Here is a 22,206-nt window from a genome sequence, read left to right on the forward strand (position 1 = left end):
ATGGCCAACACCTGATAGAGTGCTCTCTGCAGGCCATAGATGTCAGAGGTTGGCTGACAGAGGTAGTTTCTCTAACTGGGAACAATGGAGTAAAACCTTCCCTGTAACTTCTTCCCTGGGAACAGTCTCCATAAATGATCCTCCTTTTCCAAAGTTTCCCAACTTAAAGTGGCTGTCCCATTAAAGTGCAATATATCCTGATCACAATAAAGGGGTCTCCTGTGTGATTGGGGCTGTTCTGAGCATGTGCACCCATTTCTCTATTCACATTGTATCAGAGTGGTGGACGCACTTGCTCCATTCACGTAGGGGGCTTCGGGCCCCCATTCCCAGGATCGTGATCAGATATTTTTCATTCCTGTTTAAGGAGTAAGAGCTCCCAAATCCGAGCAGCTGAGCCCCACTGTAATGGCACTTGCTGACATTAGGTCTCCTCTACCAGACCCCCCCACCCCCCACCACACACACACACACTGCCCTTCTTTAAAGGGATGTGTGACATATTGAGTAGGCAATGTCTGCAACATATTGACGTTTGCGCTGCAGAGTGGCTCGATCAATCTTTTTACTTAAAATCTGAAATGTCTCGATTACTAGCGGACAACATTGTCTTTCTCCACTATATGCCGGCCTGCACACAGTAATGTGATGCACAATGAGGCTTTCAGCGTCCTTGGCCCGTAGATCGCGCCTACTTGCAAGTCCCTACAAAGAAAAGCATTTTTCTATTCTTGCAGCGGTTGCCTAGACGTGAAGCGTCACACAGCACAGCAGTCACATATGGGGTCAGCAGTCAGCTGTCTTTCCCATCCCCATGGAGGAAGGTAGGAAGAACTGTTCCCGTAAGAAGCAGTTTCCTCTGGCTCCTGTTATCCTGCTGTCACTTCGGCCTGGAGAGATCTGTAAGAATGGGACAGAGGGGGAGGGGACAGGAATGCCGTTCTGGGGCAAAAGTCCTGTTCATGCTTTAGTGCCACCGATCCTGGGACATTCATCTTTCTTCTAAACTGCAGAGTCTGAACTTTTTTTTTTTTTGCCCCCTTCTTGACTTTAATAATTCTGAAACTTAACTCGTCTCCAGCCAGGAATACACATCCTTTATAAAGGAGATGCTCCCTGTTTAGTCCCATGCACATAAGACTAAAGTCGTCCAAACGTAGTGAGATCACCTGAGTAAATGTATGGGAATCTCCCAGCTCTTACAACCCCCCCCCCCCCCCCCCGCTAATGTCTGGGATGAAGGATCCGGACCATTGCAAATCCAGCAGCCGGTAGATTAACCATTGCCACAGGAGTCGACATCGGCCCTCTCGTAGAGAGCACGGGAGTCTCTCGTGTATCAGGGAGTCAGGAGACAGCTGTCTGGTTGTAAGACATTCAGTCCACAACTGTCTAATATATGTAGTATCAGTAGCCATATATTAAGGGCTTTTTGTATTTTTTAAAGGGGTTGTCTCGCTAATCTATTATCCACCAGATAGATAAATGATCATTGGGGCTCCACCAATCGTGAAACCAGAAGTCCCAAAGTCTCCTGTATGCAAGGAGCAGTGTTGCGCATGTGCAACCACTCTGGTCTGCACAGTTAGTGGTCGCACATGCTCAGTACCGTTCAGAGGAATTTGGATCCGGTTCTTGGTAACAGAAGCCCCCAGAGATCATACATTTATGTCTCCTGTAGAAAGGTGATAAAGGTTTGTTATGGCCCCTTTAAGTGTACACACATTGTATTTTGGTGGGTATTATAGCAGCACATTAGGCCTCGGTTGTTTTTTTTTTTTTTTTATTGGGCACGGCAGGAGATATGGATACATCGAACATAAAGCAAACCCAACAGAAATACCATTGGAGTGACTTGTCGGAGGCAGACACAACCTGCGGCTCGCTGGGGCACCATATGCTTTGTCATCTAACCTCACATGTTGTAGCTTTGTGCACATTGCTCTGAGCACCATGTGGCGCGTGATCCGGTCTGCACGACCAGCTACAGAGCGCTGGCAGATAATTAGTGCCGCAGTGTTCTGCCCAGTCAGCAGTGCCCCGGATTAATCTCCTGTTTCTCCAGTGTTTGGCGACGGGCACAACCACTTCCTGCTGCAAGTTTGATCCCGTCTGTGCCTTTCGCTGAAGGTCTGGTAAAGGGTGGCACAAGGGCGGTTTTGGGAGTAAAGTTGATAGCAGTATTTAAAGGTCTATTGTGTGCAAGTGTTTAACAATGCATTCAATGGCTTCTTGGTAGACGCTGCTTCTGTGAAGGTCGTTATGTCAGCCTTTATCTGTTAGAGACAATCTATTGTGAGTAAATGCTCTGGTGGGCTTTGCGTGGTTTCATTAAATCTGACTCTGAAGAAGCCCCTGTCTAGGTCGGTAACGGGTCATTAGCTCAGTTCATATGCAAACAGCGCAACCATCCACAGAAAATGACTTTGGACTTTAAGCATATCTTCATTCAGGATCGAGTTCACGGTGGATTTTCCCATCTGTTAATACTGTGAATATTAGGGGGTTTTACACTAAGCGATATCGCTAGCAATATCGCTAAAACGTCACTGGTTTTGTGACGTTATAGCGATATTGCTAGCGATATCGCTATGTGTGATACTTACCAGCGACCGGCTCCCCCGCTGTCCATCGCTGATCGCGCGAGAATGTCCGGCTCCATTTCTCGTCGGGCGCTTCCTGCTGAGACGACGAGCGACGCTGGACGCGGGCGGGAGGGCGTCTTCATCGCTGTGTGTGAATGGTAAGTATCGTGCGCTGCGTCGCTGCTGCATCGCTGTGAGATCTTTCTGTATGAAAGCTCACTAGCGATCATTTAGCGATGCACCAGCGATCCTGACCGGGTGGGATCGCTGGTCGGATCGCTGGTGCATCGCTAAATGTAAAAGGGCCTTAAGGCTGGGTTCACATTGCGTCTCGGCAGTCCGTTAGATGGACTGCGTTACACCACGGCATAATGCGGTGTAGCGACAGTCCGTTAACGCTGCCATTGCCCTCCATTGTCGGGTGTGACGCATGCCGTAAAACGTTCTTGATGTGCCGTCATTCAGTGACGGAGCCTCAGACGCGGGCTGCAGCGTCTAAGGCTCCGCCACCACTAGCACAGATAAAGCATCTGCGCTAGCGGTATAGCATAATGCATATCGCGTTATGCTATAGTGTTAACGCAGCCAGTCAATGCTATGCGTTGAACGGACTGTGTTAACGCAATGTGAACCTAGCCTAAAACGTTATGAAATCTCATCGTTATTAAAACTGCCCGGTATATTCACCGTGGCTGTGGACTTCACATGCAATTTTTTTTTCTTTGCCTTTTTGCAACATAAAGGGTGAAATCTACTGTAAATGTGCAGATTTTTTGCCACTGAATCCACACTGAAATTTGCACCATATGATGCTGATTTCGCCTGTGTAAATGTACCATAAAGAATTAAGGATGTTTCCAGTCTTATTATGTTTCAATCCAAATTAAGTCCTTTAAAACGTTTCTGCAAACATACCATAATATCCGTTTTCACCCTCTCTGCTTGCTGTAAGTAGATGAAGATATTGAGACTGAAAAGTTTTGATCCATCCGGATAGTTTTCACTCTGGATAAGTGTTAACTCGCCGCTTGCTTGGGGGTCTGACCGCAGAGACCCACTCCCCCCTCCACTGATCCAAAAAACAAAGTTTAGAAATTCCCTTTTAGAATAAAGAGAAGGTGAACTATAGGAGTCCAGCGCTCCATTCTAACAGGGCATTTTGGAGCCCCTGTTCTTGGGATTGATGACGATCCTACCGACTGGACCCACCAGAATACACAGCTTTCTCTGGATAAATCCCAGGAGCTAATGTTTCCCATCGGCATCAGATTTTTTTTTCTTCTTTTTTTGCATGTTTAGTCTGTTGAAGACCCTATAGCTGCTTTGGCTACTAAAACCATCATATTGGCTCCTTGGGTCAAATTGACGCCTAGAGCCCCCATCACACACAGCGAGATCGCTAACGAGGTCGCTGCTGAGTTACAAGTTTTGTGACGCAACAGCGATCTCACCAGCGATATCGCTGTGTGTGACACTGACCAGCGACCGGCCCCCCTGCTGGGTATCGCTAATCGTGCTCGAATGCCCTGGACTTTTTTTTTTGATCATTGGTCTCCCGCTGGCCAGCACACATCGCTGCGTTTGGCAGGTGGGAGACCATCGATCAGCGAGCTCCAAGCTCGTATCCAAGGTAAACAGCGGGTTTCTAAGCACCGCTTAGAAACCCGCAGTGTTACTTGGATACCAGCGCGCTGGTGCAGGGAGCTGGTAACCAAGGTAAACAGCAGGTTTCTAAGCGCCGCGTGGCACTTAGAAACCCTCTGTGTACCTTAGATACCAGCGCGCTGGTGCAGGGAGCTGGTAACCAAGGTAAACGGTGAGTTTCTAAGTGCCGCGCGGCGCTTAGAAACCCGATGTTTACCTTGGTTACCAGCTCCCTGCATCAGCGCGCTGGTATCTAAGGTACACAGCGACGCGCTCGTCGTCGCTGGTACTGATCGCTGGTGAAGCTGCCTGTTTGGCAGCTCACCAGCGATACTGACAAGTTCATATAGTTGTCGGGATCACTGGTGAGTCGCGATGTGTGACGGGGCCCTAAGATTTGTTTTTTTTCCCAACCTGGTTATAGGGGAAGAGCAGATGGCTGCAATCATGCTGGAGACAGCCAGCACTGGAAGCTTTTAATGATCCCTTTGTAGGCACTTATCTGCAGCTCGTAGTCTTTATTGCCTTAAATGTTTTATAAGCTGTGGATCTAATACTGCCTGACAGTGGATTTTTCAGAGCGCAGGACACTGCAGGAAGTGAGGCAATGTGGAAAATCAAGGCGTGGATCAATGTAAAGACGGGATGCTACTTTAATCCTCGACTTTTTTTTTTTTTTCTTTTTGCAGCAAACATTCGTAGTCTTCTGAAAAACTGTTTGTTTGGGCACGTATGAAAAAAAAAATCAGAATCATCAATGGCATAATGTGTTTGTTAATCATCTGAAAAATTTATTTTTTTCCTAACATACACCCAAACTGCTGCGAAATCCACCACTCTCTTCTTGGTTTGGCCACAGCTTTAGCTCTAAATGCAAACAATTGACATAAGATACATAAAATGGAGACTAGAAAGAACTTTCGTTTAATGAACCCCTTCATTTAGAGGGAATTTTTTTTAATATATATATATATATATATATATATATATATATATATATATATACACAACCTCCCCCCCCCCCCCCATGACATATGGTAATGTTTTGTAGTTGATTTTTTTGTGTATGTAAATTAACTGTTTGTTTTGCAGAGTTGTAAGAACATTGATGAGGACCTGATACCAATGGCAGACCTCTCGGATTTTCAAAGAGGCCAAATTGTTGGTGCTCGTATGGCAGGCACTAGTGTAACAGAAAGTGCCCAAATGCTTGGCGTGTCAAGAGGTACTGTCTCCAAAGTAATGACTGCGTTTGAAAGAAGGGAAAAACGTCCACAGCAAAGCACAGGTCCGGCCGAAAGTCGAAGTTGACTGAGAGAGACCGTCGGACTCTAAAGCGAATTGTGAGAGAGGATCACAAGACCACGGCTCTGAAAATTACTGCTGAGATCAAGGAACACCTACAGAACCCAGTTTCCACGCAAACTGTTCGTTGAGAGCTGCACAAATCTGGATTCCACGGAAGAGCTGCAATTCAAAACCGCTGCTCTCAATGACAAATGTTTCCAAGCGTTTAGAGTGGTGTAGAAACCTCCAGAATTGGTCCCTCGAGCAGTGGAAACATCTGATTTTCTCAGACTAATCATCGTTTACCCTATTTCCGACCTCCGGCCGAGTGTACGTTTGGAGACAGCCGAAAGAAGCATTCCATCCAGACTGCCTTCTCCCAACAGTAAAACATGGTGGAGGTTCTGTGATGATCTGGGGTGCTATTTCGTGGAGATCCACCGGGCCAATGATATCCCTTCATGGAAGAATTAACAGCCGAGATTATTTAGGCATTTTGGGTGACGAAGTGCATCCTACGGGTCAAGCACTGTTCCCAGAGGGGAACGCCATCTTTCAGGATGGTAATGCACCAATTCATACAGCTAAGAATCGTTAAAGCATGGCACGAGGAGCATTCTAATGAAGATGAGCATCTCATCTGGCCCCCACAATCCCCAGACCTCAACATTATTGAGCATTTATGGTCAATTTTAGAGATTCAAGTTAGGCCTCTTTCACACTTCCGTTTTTTCTTGTCAGTTAAAATCCGCCAAAATGGCGGAAAGTGGATCCGTTTGTAACTGATGCAAACGGATGCCACCGGGCCGTTTTTTTGACGGATCCGTTGAATGCAGAATTTTAAAGGAACCGCAGTCAGAGAGAGAGAGCGAGAGAATTTTTTCGTCCGCTAGAATGGATTTCAGGGTTAATTTTCTCCCTAACTTCCTTTCTCCGGGCATGCGCCCTGGAAAATGCGGATCCTACAACAAAAATAACGTTGCAAGGTCCGTCCAGGCATGCCGGTGGACGAAAAAAAAATTTGGCAGATCCGCAGAAAACCGGATCCAACGGATGGCCATCCGTCAAGATCCGCCAGTAATGCAACTCAATGGGGAAAAAAAAACGGATCCGCCCAAAAAAATGGCGGATAGTTTTTTTTCAAAAACGAAAGTGTGAAAGAGGCCTTAGACGTCGCTTTCTGCCACCATCGTCGCTCAAAGAACTGGAGGGTGTTTTAACTGAAGAATGGGATAAAATTCCTTTGGAAACAATTCACACCTTGTATGAATCCATACCTCGGAGAATTGAGGCTGTAATCGCCGCAAAAGGTGGACCTACACCATATTAAACTAACTTTTGTTGATGTTTCCATTATTTTGTCGAAAAAAATATATGTCGTTTCTAGAGGGGTCTGACAGCGGCACTGAGAAGACAGGAGCGAGCGTTCTGGTGTTGGGGGCAGCCAGGCAGATGGCTGTTGGCTCAACCAGTGTTCAGCTGCTTTGCAGCGATCTAAAGTGTACAGGGGGTAATCACCCCTCCCCAGCCACGTTATCACCTAAGGACAGAGTTAAAATCAGTAGGGGTCCCAACAGTCGGCCCCTCGCCGATGACAAGCAATCGCCTATTCTGTGGTTATTGATTATGGGTCTCAATCTTCATTTATGCGCACTGGTCTATTCAGGTGAAGCAAGCAGGGCATGAGGCTTCTAGTGGGGTCAGAACATTTCTATCCGCAACCACACAGCAGGCCGGGAGGGGGGTCTGGTTCTGATTACCGCAAGGACCTTAATGAAACCAGACTTGTTCAAGCATGTTCTTCCAGTTCCAAGTAACATCGCCTGTTTCATTTGTAAGCGATCTTCAGACTGATGGTCTGTAATTATGGGGGGCTACTACAACTCCATTCACAGAGGACTTTGGGCCCCCTTATATTCAGTGGTGGTCCCTCTTGTAGATAGTTGTAGATAGTTGTGATGTTTATTTGACTTTTTTTTGTTCAGTTTTTATTTTAGTTCGTAATAATCCTATAAAAACTGAAGTAAAGAAACAGAAGGTGACGTGCTGGTAACTGCCAGTGTGGGCAGGATGGGATGATTCACTGGTAAACGGTCTGGCAAGCGGAAGCCTTTCTACAAGCAGACACTGGAGCATTGTTTCACATGATGCTTCTGATAAATCTTACAACTTCAGCTCAGTTTTACAGGGATGAAGATTAGCCAAGTGATTCATAAGTGCTGTGGATTCCTGCGAAGATCTGCAAAATGATCTTTACCTTGGCTTGCCACATTCTGATATACTTGGCTGATCAAACTTAAAGGGGCTTGGTGCCACTGTTCTGCGCTGGGAGATCAGACATGGCCTTTGTATCGTTCTCCTGTCCTCTAATCGTCAGAGATAGCGCTCTCGTTTTCACAAATGATAACAGGTCACGGTTACTATTTTCACGTGAACTTCACTTCTCCATGCCCATACCCCACCTCCTTCATACAAAAGACCTAATCCACAATGAACGCCCTATTACTCCATATAGATTGTCCATTGTGAACTCTTTAGAAAACAAACTTATTTCCATGCAAATTAGATCTCAAGGGTCCAGTGGGCGGTTCTCAACCAGACAAGGGCTCTGGAAACTAGTGTCACATGCATAGAATTTCCATGATGAGCAAGAGGAGATTGGATAGTCAATAAAGGCAATGGAAGAGGTGTTGGAGGGGTTTGTGATGGCAGGAGGAGCTCTTGACTCACTTAGGAACGCCCAATGGGCACTTGCCAACTAACTTGTGTTCAGATTTAAGGTTTTTCTCAGCAATGATAGATCAGGAAGAAGAAAAGTAAATTTTTAGACATGTTTTTAAGCAGGATGGCCCAATAGGGAGGATATCTGCGGCAGGCGTTCTTCAGAAGAGCTGGCTCTTCAAATTGGGCATAAAGAGGTGAATATAATTCACATTTTATCGAGGAGGCTAGCATAGGATACCGCCTGTGGTTTCCAGTGCAAATCCACTTACTATACGGAGCTGAAAACTGAGAGCTAATTCCAAAATGTGTCCTACATTCTCGGCCTGATTTTCGTCCCAGGTTAATCTGATGTCGCCGAAATCCCCACCCAGTACAAAGCTTTAATTGACCTTGTTTTTTTTCCCATTTATCTAGATGTGTTAATGAGGTGTGCTCACTGACACACTGAGATGAAACATCCCGCTGATGGGTTCCTCAGCTTTTTATTTACATGTCTGCGGAAGAAAAGCAAAAAGTCTTGCTGCCCTCTTTTCCCTGGCCGCTCTCAGAAGGCTGGGGTGGAGTTAGGAGGCAAGGAATCCCATTTTCTAATTTAGATCTTGCATCAGTCAGCTCACACTCCATGGGAATGATAATTTTCATTCTAAATTTAGGAGCTAATTCAGTCCGGTTATCCAGTTCTTTCACAATGTGAATGTCTTTTGTCTTTCATAATTACTGCAAACAATGCCGGCGGCATGTCACTTGTCGTAAGACTCGTTTCCTTCCAGCCTCGGTTACTGCGCTGCTTGTCCACCACAGGGAGCGCAAGAGAGGCAAACCCCATCCCGATTTCACCAGGGTGAATGTGATGGATCTCCTACATTTCCATACATGCCCTGGATTGAACTATAGAGCTTGATGTCACCTTTTTTTTGTGTATGAGGGGGTACCCACACGCTCCCCACGCGCTCCCGGACAGATGGCAGCTGTAATAATGGATCTTAATGATTTTGAGGTTTTAAAGGGATTGTCCACTGCTTTTTAAAACTTTTAGAATATAGGGAGCACTATAAAAGGAAAAAGGTATATCGATCCTCCTCCCCCTTCAATGTCGAGAGTGGAAGAGATGACTCCTGACCACCAGACACATTCTCTTCTGCTCCTGGTAGCTCCCATCAGACCTGCTGCGCTGGAACAGCACGATGGAGAATCTAACGATGAGTTATTAGGTCCCCACCCCCCTTAATTCCAAATGGGAAATCCACAGTATACGCACCACCTGTATGTATGTGCACGTCAGGGCTGTGGAGTCGGTATAAAATGGACACTTATTTAATTCTATTTCTTAGAACAAATTCATAGACTGCGCAAATGTTATTTAGTATGTTTTTGTTGAAAACTGTTTTTTGCCACTTACATAGTTTATTACTGTTAGGTGTCTGGTTCGTGTCGCTGCACAGCAGGAATCCCGAGCCTTGCATTCGGCAGTCTCCCATTCCTCTCCGGCCGCAGAGGAGGCTGCTCAGCAGACTCGTCGAGCCCAGCGCTCTGCTCAGACTAGCACTGTGGGTTTGGTTGCTGCTGCCACCTCTCGTCCAGCTATAGCAAGGCATGCTGGTCAGCAGCAAGCTACTCCAGGGACTAAGTCCTCGTTTCGGTCCACTAAGCATGCCCGTGGGACGATCTCTCACTGGAGATCGGAGGTCACATGCTCAGGTCCTTCTCCAGCTCGGATAAGACCATCAGGAAGGTCCCGGAAGGACGCTGCTATAAAAGGTTCGCATGGCTGCTCGGCCATGTGCTAATATAGACAAAGAATAGACCATGTGGAGTGAGTGTTGTATGCATGTATGAATGTCTCTGGTGGATGACTCATTAAGAAACCCCTACCCTTGCTACGCATGTGCTGTGCAGCCTAGCCTGTTAAAGGTCTAGGTGTAGGTAGAGGCAGAGACTGGAATCCGTGTCCACCGGTGGCTCTACACGCCACGGTGCACGTGCTTGACACTCCACCATAGTCAGCGTCTATAGTGGTGTCTGCAGGTACGACGCCATGTGCTCAGAAGGTCTAGAGGGACTCTGACCCCGTGTCCTTGGGGCAGAGTTCTATGACCGCATTCTGTGCGCCCCCTTGCCAGGCTCTGTGAGTTCTAACAGACTCCGGCATTTAAGTTCCACGGTACTGCGGCTCTGTGACATAAGAGTCTGCTCCTGTTCACACCGGGTGACGTTAAGGGTACCTTTACACCTAGCGATGCACCAGCGATCCCGACTAGCGATATGACACGGTCAGGATCGCTGGTGCATCGCTAGGTGGTCGCTAGTGAGCTGCCACACAGGCAGATCTCACCAGAGACATAGCGGTGGTCGGGGATCGCTACTTACCTGTCAGACGCGGCGATCCTGACGTCCTCCCGCCCGCGTCCACGCGTCGCTTGTCTCTACAGGAAGCGGCCGACGAGAAATGGTCCAGGAGCTTCTCGCGCGATCAGCGATAACCAGCGGGGGAGCCGGTCGGAGGTAAGTATCACATGCAGCGATATCGCTAGCAATATCGCTGCTACGTCACAAAATCGGTGACTTTACAGCGATATTGCTAGCGATATCGCAGTGTGTAACGGGGGCTTTACCCGTGTGTGACATCCGCCATTACTAAGCAGCAGTTTACCACCTCTGCACGGTGGACCCCGGGCTGCGAACGTACCTTACGATCACTTATTATTTGGTGCGTTCTACCAGCCCTAACAACTACATAGTGATATATATTGGATATATATATATATATATATATATATATATATATATATATATATATAATCTATATTGTATTCCAATAAATATATATTATGTTCTATCTAAATATCTTGATTATTGTATCATAAAAATGATTAAATGTCTGATGTTCACATTGTACTACAATAAATTTTTCACTTAAATATAAGCAATATATGTGGGAGTCGGTGTAAGGGAAATCGAGGAGTCGGAGTCGCAGGTTTGGCTTACCGACTCCACAGCCCTGGTGCACGTGGAGCATATATGCTGTACTCTTCCTGTCTGGATTTTGTGGAGCGAGAATAGGCTTCATATTACACTACTGACCAAGGCAGGGAGTGAGATTCTGCAGCGAAACGTGCATTTTCCCAGACTGAGGTAACTTGTGTAATTGCCATTTTCATTAACGCTTTGCTTTTCATTGTTTCTTCAGCTCTTCAGGGAAGTACGGATCATGAAGATATTGAATCATCCTAACATAGGTAAGATTTCTTTTATCCCCTTAACTCCCGGAGCTTTTTTCATTTTTCACTCCCCTCCTTCCCAGTGCCATAACTTTTTTTTTTTTTTTCCATCAATATGGCCATGTAAGGGCTTGTTTTTTGCGGGACGAGTTGTACATTTGAACGACACCATTGGTTTTACCATGTCGTGTACTCTAACACGGGAAAAAAATTCCAACTGCGGTGAAATTGCAAAACAAGTGCAATCCCACACTTGTTTTTTGTTTGGCTTTTTTTGCTAGGTTCATTAAATACTAAATACTAAAACTGACCTGCCATTATGAGTCTCCAGGTCATTACGAGTTCATTGACACCAAACATGTCTAGGTTCTCTTATCTAAGTGGTGAAAAAAAATTCCAAAACTTGCTAAAAAAAAAAAAATTGCCATATTTCGATACCAGTAGCATCTCCATTTTTCGTGATCTCAGGTTGGGTGAGGGCTTATTTTTTGCATGTCAAGCTGACGTTTTTAATGATACCACTTTTGTGCAGATACGTTCTTTTGATTGCCCATTATTGCATTTTAATGCAATGTCGCGGCGACCAAAAAAATGTAATTCTGACGGTTTGAATTTATTTGGTTTCATTAGAAAAAAAAAACTGCACTACTTGGCTTTTAAGCAGATTCTTTGTGTCCCTGCACAAATATTTGCTATGGAGTGAGTTAACTGAGAATCTGTCAGTGAGCTCACTCTGACGGGAAGTTTCTAGCACCTTTTTTTTTTTTTTTCTGTCCTATTGTGCTTGTGATTATAAATCTGCTCATACATCAGGTTTTATATGACCTTGTTATGCATAAATGTAAAAGTTTGACCTGAAGGTGTCCGTACACTTAAAATTTCTATTGTCTTATGTGGTCTGTGGTATATCTATTACTCTAAGGCTGAGTTCACACATGGCGTTTTTTTCGCATTTCCGCAGCGGTTTTAACCGCGAAAAATAAGCATCCAATGCATTCCTATGGGATTCAGCAATGCTGTGCTAATGCTGCGGTTTTTACCACGGCGGAATCGCTTCGCGGTAAAAAACGCAGCATGCTCATTAATTTGGCGGAATCGCGGCGATCCCGCACCCATAGGAATGCATTGTTCTGCTTACTTTCCGCATGTGGCTGTGCACACCATGCGAAAAGTAAGCAGAACATTTGCGGATGGTACCACGGTCCGGAGGAGAGGAGACTGTCCTCCGGGCTTTGGGTACCATATCCCTGTAAAAAATAGAATTTAATATAAAAAATATTGTTGTTCTCACCTTCCGACGTCCTGCGCAGCCTTCCCGCGTCTCTCCACGCTCCCGGTCCCAGTAACCTTTGCGAGCGATGACGTCCGTTCTCGCGGGATCGTGAATTCTCTCGGTCATTCGTGCAACGTCATCGCGAATGACCGTGAGACGTCGTGATCCCGCGAGAACGGACGTCATCGCGGTAATTGTCGCAAAGGATTACTGGGATTGGGAGCGTGGAGAGAGGCGGGAAGGCTGCGCGGGACGTCGGAAGGTGAGAGTGTGTGTATATATGTATATGTATGTATGTATGCGTGTGTGTGTGTGTGTGTGTGTGTGTGTGTGTGTATATATATATATATGTATGTATATGTATATGTGTATATATATATATATGTGTATATGTGTGTGTATATGTATGTATGTATATATATGTATATATATATGTGTGTATGTGTATATATATATATATATATATATAATAAATTTTTTTTCTTTTACTATTGATGCCGCATAGGTGGCCTCAGTAGTAAAAAATTGGTCACACTGTGACCAACCTGTCAATCAGTTCTCCAAGCGATGCTACAGATCACTTGGAAAACGCTAGCATTCTGCAAGCTAATTACGCTTACAAAATGCTAGTTTTTCCGTGGGAAAATCACGGGAATTTAAAATGCGATTTTCCCGCGGAATGGAATTCTCGCGGTAATTTCCACGAGAGTTCTGCTAGTGTGAACCCCAGCCTAAAGGGCCAGAGCAGTGCAGGTTGTGATATTGTAAAATAAAAACCCTTATGTTGACACAGCCTGATCTTCCTTTTGGCGTGTTAACCATGAAGTGACGACTCCCATCAAAAACCAGTTGTTTCTCCAACATCATGTGATGTTTCCAGGACAATGAAATTGATGGCCTATCCTTAGATTGGATGGCTTGTTGGTGACCCCTGGGACAGCCACTGTACGGCTGACAAAAGGGGGTTCATTGGGTAATGTTGGAGATGTCCAGAGCCGTTCTGTTATGATCCATGCAAGATCCTGTGCAGACTAAGAAGTGTAAATTGCTCACATTGCGATAAGTGAATCACAGAAAATCCAAACTCGGAAGGTTTTGTTTCTGACTTAAATGCCATGGTCCATTTTCTAGGCATATTCTATTATATAATGCTGCACGTAACATCTGCCGCGGTCAGTACCCTCCACTGCTCCTTGGTGTCTGGACAGATGGAGGGTGCTCTCTGTCAGCCCATCGACCCTCATGATGGGTCTCCAGCTACCACGGCAATGCATGTGCACCCTTTCGGTCAGCCACCTAACAATGGCCCTGTAGCTGCCATCATGGTCCCCCACCTAGACCCAGTGAAGGTCTGTGTCTAGTAAAATGCCTGTCTGCATTATGGTAACAGCCAGAACACCCGGGTATACACAAGTAGTGCAGGGTATTGTGGCTGTGAATATAATGCTGATACTGCTTAACGAAGTATTGCAGTGTTATCTGAGGGGTTTAGCCCCCAAGTAGGGCTAGAATTAACACCTAAAGGAGAAAGTTGTAAACAAAATATTAATTACTGTTTTTGGGTTTTGTTTTTGTTTTTCTTAACAGACTAAAAAATGTTTATGGTTATTTGTAGTCATGATAACACTATATACAAAGTGTACGGCATTAGTCAGCGTCCCGTACAATACTTTACATTAGATCCCTCTCTAAAAAGGAAAGAAAAAAAAAAACTTTCAGTGCTGAGTTTTCTCTCTCGGTAAGATTGTTGGTGATCACGCTTCCAGAGAGCCCACTAGTCGTATTCGTTTGCTGCATGTCCGCGCGGCGTTTCCTGGAAATCCCAGTCTGTAGCACAGGGGATTAATTAAAACCCTTACTCATAATTTCCCTTACTATTTGCTAAGCCCCCGGATGCGGCAGGGCTTTGCTTTGTGTTCTCTTCCCGCAGACGTTCTGTGATGCGCACGGGCGCTGCTCTCAGCTCGTGTCCCCTGCACGTCACCTCTCTGTCCTCAGTTTGGAGAATTTTGCGTTAATTGTTTATTATACAGAGATCTTGGCTGACCTAACTTTCCTTACTTCCCTACAGTTAAATTATTTGAAGTCATTGAGACTGAAAAAACGCTCTACCTAATAATGGAGTATGCAAGTGGAGGTAAGTGGTCCTGGGGGCTATCAGGATGGTTGCTGGGGTGATGGCCTCAAAGTGGGGTCCCACCGTTTGGAAAGATTGTTGCTGGCTGTGTTTGTGATGACTGGTAACTTTGACGTCATCAATGCAGTTTATAAGCTCATCTTTTATGCCTGTCATAATGTGCTTTTCCTAGCCGCGCTGTTTCCTGATGCCCCGCCATCACTTCTGTACTCTATGTGCATCTGATGGTGGTTAATGAGCAAGTTCCTGTTCTCATGAGAGTAAAAGGAGCCAAACATCCTCTTAGTACTAGGAAGTATATATGTGTGATCGGTATATACATGCTTCATAGCTTTAAAGGGAACTTGTCAGCTGTTTTGGCCGGTATAAACTGTGGCCGCTGTCTTTCAGGGCTTATCGACAGCATTCTATAATGCTGTAGATAAGCCCCCGATCCGACCTACATGATAAGAAAAATACGTTTTATTATACACACCTGAGGGGCTGTCCGGTCCGATGGGTGTCGCAGGTCCAGGTCCGGCGCGTCCTGCTTCATTGCTCCCCGGCATCATACGCCTGCTCAGGTGTACTTAGCGGGGTGCCCCGTTGAGGGCAGAGTACTGCAGTGCGCAGACGCTGGACCTCTCTGACCTTTCCCGGCACCTGCACACTGCAGTACTGTGCTCTGCCCTCAATGGGGCACCCCGCTAAGTACACCTGAGCAGGAGCGCGATGCCGGGTTGCCACGAAGCAAGCGGGAGGGTGGCGCCGGACCTGTGACAACTTATTTTCCTTATCTTCCAGGTCGGATTGGGGGCTTATCTACAACATTATAGATTTCTGTAGATCAGCCCTGAAAGGCAGCGGCTGCATCTTGTAGCTTCCAAACAGGTGACAGATGCACTTTAAGGCACACAGCCCTAACCGAGGTGGCCCCTGAAGTGCAGCCATATTACAGATGGCAAAAAGCATCAGCGTGTGTCCCAACATAAAGGGATAGTGTCAAAGAAGCCCTGGACTGCCATACTGTCCTATCATCAGAGGGTTACTCCTATCTTAGTATAAGCGGGGGTCTATTTTACCAATACCGATCAATATTGTGTATAGCAAATTGGTATGGAGATATATGTATACTTATATTAAAACTTAGCTTTTAATGTTATATTAGTAAAAACAGTGTGTCAAATTAAGGTGCCAAATAAAATAGTGATAGTGTCTGTGCAACCGTGCCCATAAAATAAAATTGTATTAAGACGCCTCCTATTGTCCAGATATGAGCGGATTACAATCCTCTTTGTTGTCTATATAGGCCAGGTATTAATAATACCAAACACTAGCCAGAGAGCATCTCAATATAAACAACACAACACTTTTTAGAGGTTGTCTTAGGTACCTAAAACATCAGTCCTATACTCATTTCCAATATTTAAGGACAATTGTCATTAGAGTGCGAATCATATAAATAAGATATCTATTTCCCCAATATCAGATATCTAATACATTGACATATTTTTTAGGGTCAAAAGGAACAATATATCGCATCTATGGAGTCCAGTATAGTGTAGTGCCTATATTCCACCAAAATACTGCATATTAACTACTCTCATGATGCATTATTAATATGTCCTTATACTCATCTCATGTGTATTAGTCCTATACACTGATGCCTGTATATGCCCTCTTGTGGAAAAGGCCTCCAGTCTTTAAAAGAGCTTCATGTCTGCATTCATCTGGACCGCCTTAATCCAACGCCGTTCTCCCAACGCGTTTCATCTAATCAGGACTCATCAGGGGAGTTTGTGGAGTTCAAATAGACACATGGCGCGCAAATATCGCCCTCCTTTTATATAACTGAGCACCACATTGTATCCTATCCATTTCCGGACGCCGGGTACCTCATTTCCGGTCCCACCATATGCAAAGGCCCATCTCTATCTGCATGCCCCACTTCCTGGGCTCGGCTTACGGCCATTTACGTCCGGCGTCCGGAAATGGATAGGATACAATGTGGTGCTCAGTTATATAAAAGGAGGGCGATATTTGCGCGCCATGTGTCTATTTGAACTCCACAAACTCCCCTGATGAGTCCTGATTAGATGAAACGCGTTGGGAGAACGGCGTTGGATTAAGGCGGTCCAGATGAATGCAGACATGAAGCTCTTTTAAAGACTGGAGGCCTTTTCCACAAGAGGGCATATACAGGCATCAGTGTATAGGACTAATACACATGAGATGAGTATAAGGACATATTAATAATGCATCATGAGAGTAGTTAATATGCAGTATTTTGGTGGAATATAGGCACTACACTATACTGGACTCCATAGATGCGATATATTGTTCCTTTTGACCCTAAAAAATGTCAATGTATTAGATATCTGATATTGGGGAAATAGATATCTTATTTATATGATTCGCACTCTAATGACCATTGTCCTTAAATATTGGAAATGAGTATAGGACTGATGTTTTAGGTACCTAAGACAACCTCTAAAAAGTGTTGTGTTTATATTGAGATCCTCTCTGGCTAGTGTTTGGTATTATTAATACCTGGCCTATATAGACAACAAAGAGGATTGTAATCCGCTCATATCTGGACAATAGGAGGCGTCTTAATACAATTTTATTTTATGGGCACGGTTGCACAGACACTATCACTATTTTATTTGGCACCTTAATTTGACACACTGTTTTTACTAATATAACATTAAAAGCTAAGTTTTAATATAAGTATACATATATCTCCATACCAATTTGCTATACACAATATTGATCGGTATTGGTAAAATAGACCCCCGCTTATACTATTTGACTATTGGATATGGCAGGTTTCCTATCCACAGGGATAGACACAAATCAATGGATGAATGAGGCTAAGGACGTGTTTTCGGACGGTGCTTTCACACAGAAAAAATATATTCCATCATTCAGTGCAGCTTTTAAGGAACTTACTAAAATTTATAAAGAGCAAATTACGTCTTGGTGGGAGGTACAAAGTTTGGAAAACTACATAAAAGCAGGCATAGTACCTAGACACCTTAGAATATCTATTAATTTTGGCTATAGATACAAAAGCGCAACGTTGTCAGCTAAACTTGAAAAGGAAGCTACAGACAGCTCATTAAGATTGATGAGAATACTCCTAGATGAGGAAAAATCTATGTTAATTTCCATTAATGAACGCCTTAAAGAGCAAATAGAGGTTACAAAAAAATTTTCAGCAGAAACGGAATTCTCTGTAAAAGAAAATAGTTTACAGAATACTATTGAAAAATTTCAATACCATCTTAAAGAAAGAAAACATAAGTATTTTATTAGAGACCTACAAGAGTTTCGAGATAATAAAGCATATACGGTTGCTAATATTAAACCAAATAGACAACCTGAAACGGATATATCATCTTCTGAGGCCGAATATTCTGACTCCGAGGGTAGATTTAAAAACAATAGGGGGAGAATAAGAGGCAGAGGAGGTATACGAGGAGGTAGAGGGGCAGGTCGGGGGTCACCACAGAGGGAACATTTTTTAGACTCAAATTACCCACTGAGAAGCCGATTCAATACCCGGAACCCCATTTGAATAACCAAATCGTTAATATCTCATCAAAACCCCTAAACAAGGAACAGATGGCGGTGTTAAGTAAGGGTATGTCATTTGTCCCAACCTCTGATTTTGTATGCTTTGAAGTTATCAAAGACCTTAATTTGTTCATACTTAAATGGAAGAAATACTTCATTAATGCAGATAAAAAAAGCTGCACTGAATTAGGTATTGATGAGGACCTATTGGGTGATGTCAGATTTTTGTATCATTTGGGGGATGTGGACCCTAATGAATATGGCGAAGGTCCTTTTACGGACTTTAAGAACAAAAGTAAACGGATGCCACCAATTAATAATGATATAAGTGCCATAGATGTTTTCTCTAATTTGGTCTCTAGGGACTTGATGGACTTAGAAAAATCGCAAAAATGAAGACCCCGTAATCTTACCAAAATTGAGATGGATGGTCTGCTTGAATTAGAGAGGGATACCACCAGGATAATTAAACCATCGGATAAAGGTGGTAACACAGTGGTGATGGATGTTACCCAATATAGATCTCTGTTACTCTTTACTGCAGAAATCCATGGGGTATGAGATACTCGAACGTAACCCCACAGAAATATATTTAAAAGAACTAAAAATGTTGGTTGATGGGGCCTTTCAATCAAAATTGATTGATAAAAATGAACGAGATTTTCCAGGACGTCCACCTGACAGCACTATGGAGGACGTCCTCCTCCTCCTTACAGGGACAGGAAAGCACACGAGAGGTTAAAAGGCCATGTCCCACCCCCTTTCCCTCAGTGTTTTTCCTGTCCCTGCACGGAGGGACACGCGAGAGCTTACCGGAGGGACCCAGGGGATCGTGCGGCCGGTCCAATCCTTCCCCTGTCAAGAGGTCCCGGAGCCGAAAGTTCCCGGTTGGGAGTCCCTCGGTTCCAAAGGCCAGGAGCAGGACGGCGCTCCTGGAGGGAGCCGTTCCTCCCGGTGGGGGGGCTCTCGGCTCCAGGACGGGTCGGCTCCCCGCAGGCGGCTGGCCATGCGGGCACCGACAGAAGCGGGGTGGCGGTCCGAGCCCGCAGAATGACGCTGGGCAGTGGAAGCCGGGGGCTCGCGCCGAGCGCGGTCGCGCGCAGATGCCCGGCAGGAAGTGGAGGCGCGGCTTACCAGCGTCACATCCGGTGACGTCAGACGCCGGTTTCAAATCCAGGGCGCGCGCGCTCCTGGACCAAAGCCTTCTCCAGATTCGTCACAGGCGGTTCCAGGCTGTGTGACTGCATCGGACGCCAGGGGATGGAAGGCAACACTGCATCTGGTGGAGGGGTAAGTGCGCATAGCGCAGACCACCCTCCCCACTCGTCCCCACAGCCCAGATCTGATGAGGTGCCCCTTATATTATTAGGAAAAGGGAACCCCGGCTGAGTCCCCCTCGGGAAAGGACCCGGCGAAAGCTACCGCCAAATCAGTCAGATGTCCGGTGTGCAGAGTAAAGCTGCCAGACACCTATAGCAAGACCCTATGCGGTCCCTGTACCTCCAGGGTCATAGGCGAGGAACAGCCATCTCTGCTTTCCGAAATGAGGTCGCTGATAAGGGAAGAGATTCAGGCCTCTACGTCCCGTCGATCCCCCAGCCCTGGGCCAGGTCGCAAGCGTCCGAGGTGGGAACCAGTCCCAGTATCAGAGGCGAGCCCTAGCGAGGATTCCGATTTCCGGAACTCAGATCAGGAGGAAGAAGGCGAGATCCTGGGGGATAGTCAGGAACAGAACAGAAAGTACCTGTTCAGACTGGAGGATACGGACGAGCTGGTACACGCGGTCAGAAATACCATGCAGATGGAAGAAGTCCCTAAGCCACAGTCCAGACAGGACTTAATGTTTGGAGGACTGGTGTCCCGCAAACAGGTGGTGTTCCCTGTGAGCGAGCACATCAAAGCAATGATCCAGGAGGAGTGGAAGGAAGCAGAGCGTCGGTTGACACTCTCCCGAAACTTTAAAAATAGACTGCCCTTCGATCCCGAGGAAACTCGGGCGTGGGAAGAGGTCCCTAAGATCGACGTCCCGGTTGCCAAGGTTACGAAGAAATCGGCTATCCCAGCCGAGGACTCGTCCGGTCTTCGAGACCCAATGGATAGAAAGGCGGACGTCTTGTTAAAAAGAACATGGGAGACGTCGGCGGCCCTGATTAGAGCCAACATAGCAGCCACCTCGGTGGCCAGGTCTATGTTCCTGTGGTTGGGGCAGCTGGAGGAAAACCTAACCAACAAGACCCCGAGGTCAGAGATTCTAGCATCTCTTCCTCTTTTGAAATCAGCCACGGCGTTCCTGTCGGATACGTCGGCGGAATCAGTTAGGTTTGCGGCCAGAAACAGCTCCCTCTCTAATGCGGCCCGGCGAGCAGTCTGGCTTAGATCCTGGTCGGGAGATAACTTGGCCTTAGAAGGGTTATGTGCCATCCCTTTCTCGGGTCTGAGGGTGTTTGGTCCAGCTCTGGGTAATATCCTTGAGCTGGTGTCTGATAAGAATAAGGGATTCCCGGAAGAAAAGCCCAGACGGTCCCAGTCCTTTCGGAGAGGCTCCTTCTTCAGAGGACAGTCAGAGTTTAGGGGCCGGGCGAGGTCTAATAGAAGCTCCTACAGAGGCTCCTTCAGCCAAAGTGGGAAGAGCAGAGATCCCCCATTTGCATCGACATCTAGGTCGAGGAGACAATGACGCCATAGGCATTGGGGGGAGACTTCGCCACTTTGCAGCAAACTGGTCGCGAGTCACCAACAATCAGTGGGTTCTCAGAACCATCAGAGAGGGTTACAGGATAGAGCTCTATTCTCCTCCCCCCGACAGATATATTGGCCCCACTGTCGTCCAGGAGGACTCCGCAATGTGGTCGGATCTTCAGGACATGCTAGACTCAGGGGTCATAATACCAGTTTCACCATCAGAAAGAGGGAAAGGTCACTACTCTTCCCTGTTTGTAATTACAAAAAAATCCGGAGAGGCCCGCACCATCATAAACCTGAAGCCACTAAATGCTTGGGTCAGATACAGGAGGTTCCGGATGGAGTCAATCCGATCCACAATTCCTCTGATAGACAGGGACGCAGTTATGTGCACCCTAGACCTAAAAAAGGCATATTATCAGGTTCCTATTCATCCCTCATCCCAAAGCCTACTAAGGTTTGCGATCAGTTCACCAGCCCGGACCTGCCATTTTCAGTTTCAGGGTCTTCCATTCGGGCTGGCCTCAGCTCCCAGGATCTTTACAAAGCTGGTGGTAGAGGTGGTGGCCTACCTGAGAGATCAGGGTATTGTGATTGTGCCGTACCTGGACGACTTCTTACTGGTGGCAAGATCCAAGGAAGCGCTCATCCGAGACAGGATCCGAACAACTACTGTGTTGGAGTTCCTGGGCTGGGTGATCAACTGGGAGAAGTCGGACCTCACTCCAAACACCAGAAAGGTATTCCTGGGAGTCCTCCTAGACTCAGCCGACAGAATATCCTGGCTACCCGAGCAGAAGCAGAAGTCCATTCAGGCCAGAACCAGAGGTCTGTTGAAGCGTCAATGCTCCATAAGGGAAGCAATGGAGGTCCTGGGCCTTATGACAGCCTGCATCCAGTGTGTCCGTTGGGCCCAATTCCACTCGCGGTTGTTACAAAGAGAAATTCTCGCGAGGTGGGACAGGAGTCAGGCGTCGCTAGACAAACCCCTAAGACTCTCAGGACGAGTAAAGGAGTCCCTTCGCTGGTGGTTACAGGCCAGGAATCTTCAGGTGGGCGTGCATTGGACAACCTCTCCATACGTGGTAGTCACCACAG

General features: G+C 46.1%; 1 protein-coding gene across 5 annotated transcripts in view; it reads left to right on the forward strand.

The window, feature by feature from the left end:
- The window catches only part of MARK3 (microtubule affinity regulating kinase 3), a 93,703-nt gene that overhangs the window by 26,398 nt on the left and 45,099 nt on the right, over window positions 1–22,206 (forward strand). For all 5 annotated transcript variants that reach the window (XM_073569924.1, XM_073569901.1, XM_073569911.1 and 2 more), the window contains exons 4-5: window positions 11,428–11,476; window positions 14,803–14,868. In XM_073569924.1, the coding sequence (XP_073426025.1) occupies window positions 11,428–11,476; window positions 14,803–14,868 (115 nt within the window). The remainder of the gene's footprint in view (window positions 1–11,427; window positions 11,477–14,802; window positions 14,869–22,206) is intronic.

The sequence above is a fragment of the Dendrobates tinctorius genome, unplaced genomic scaffold, assembly GCF_039654945.1.
Source record: "Dendrobates tinctorius isolate UK_male_01 unplaced genomic scaffold, ASM3965494v1 ptg000006l, whole genome shotgun sequence".
NCBI classification, from domain to species: Eukaryota; Metazoa; Chordata; class Amphibia; order Anura; family Dendrobatidae; genus Dendrobates; species Dendrobates tinctorius.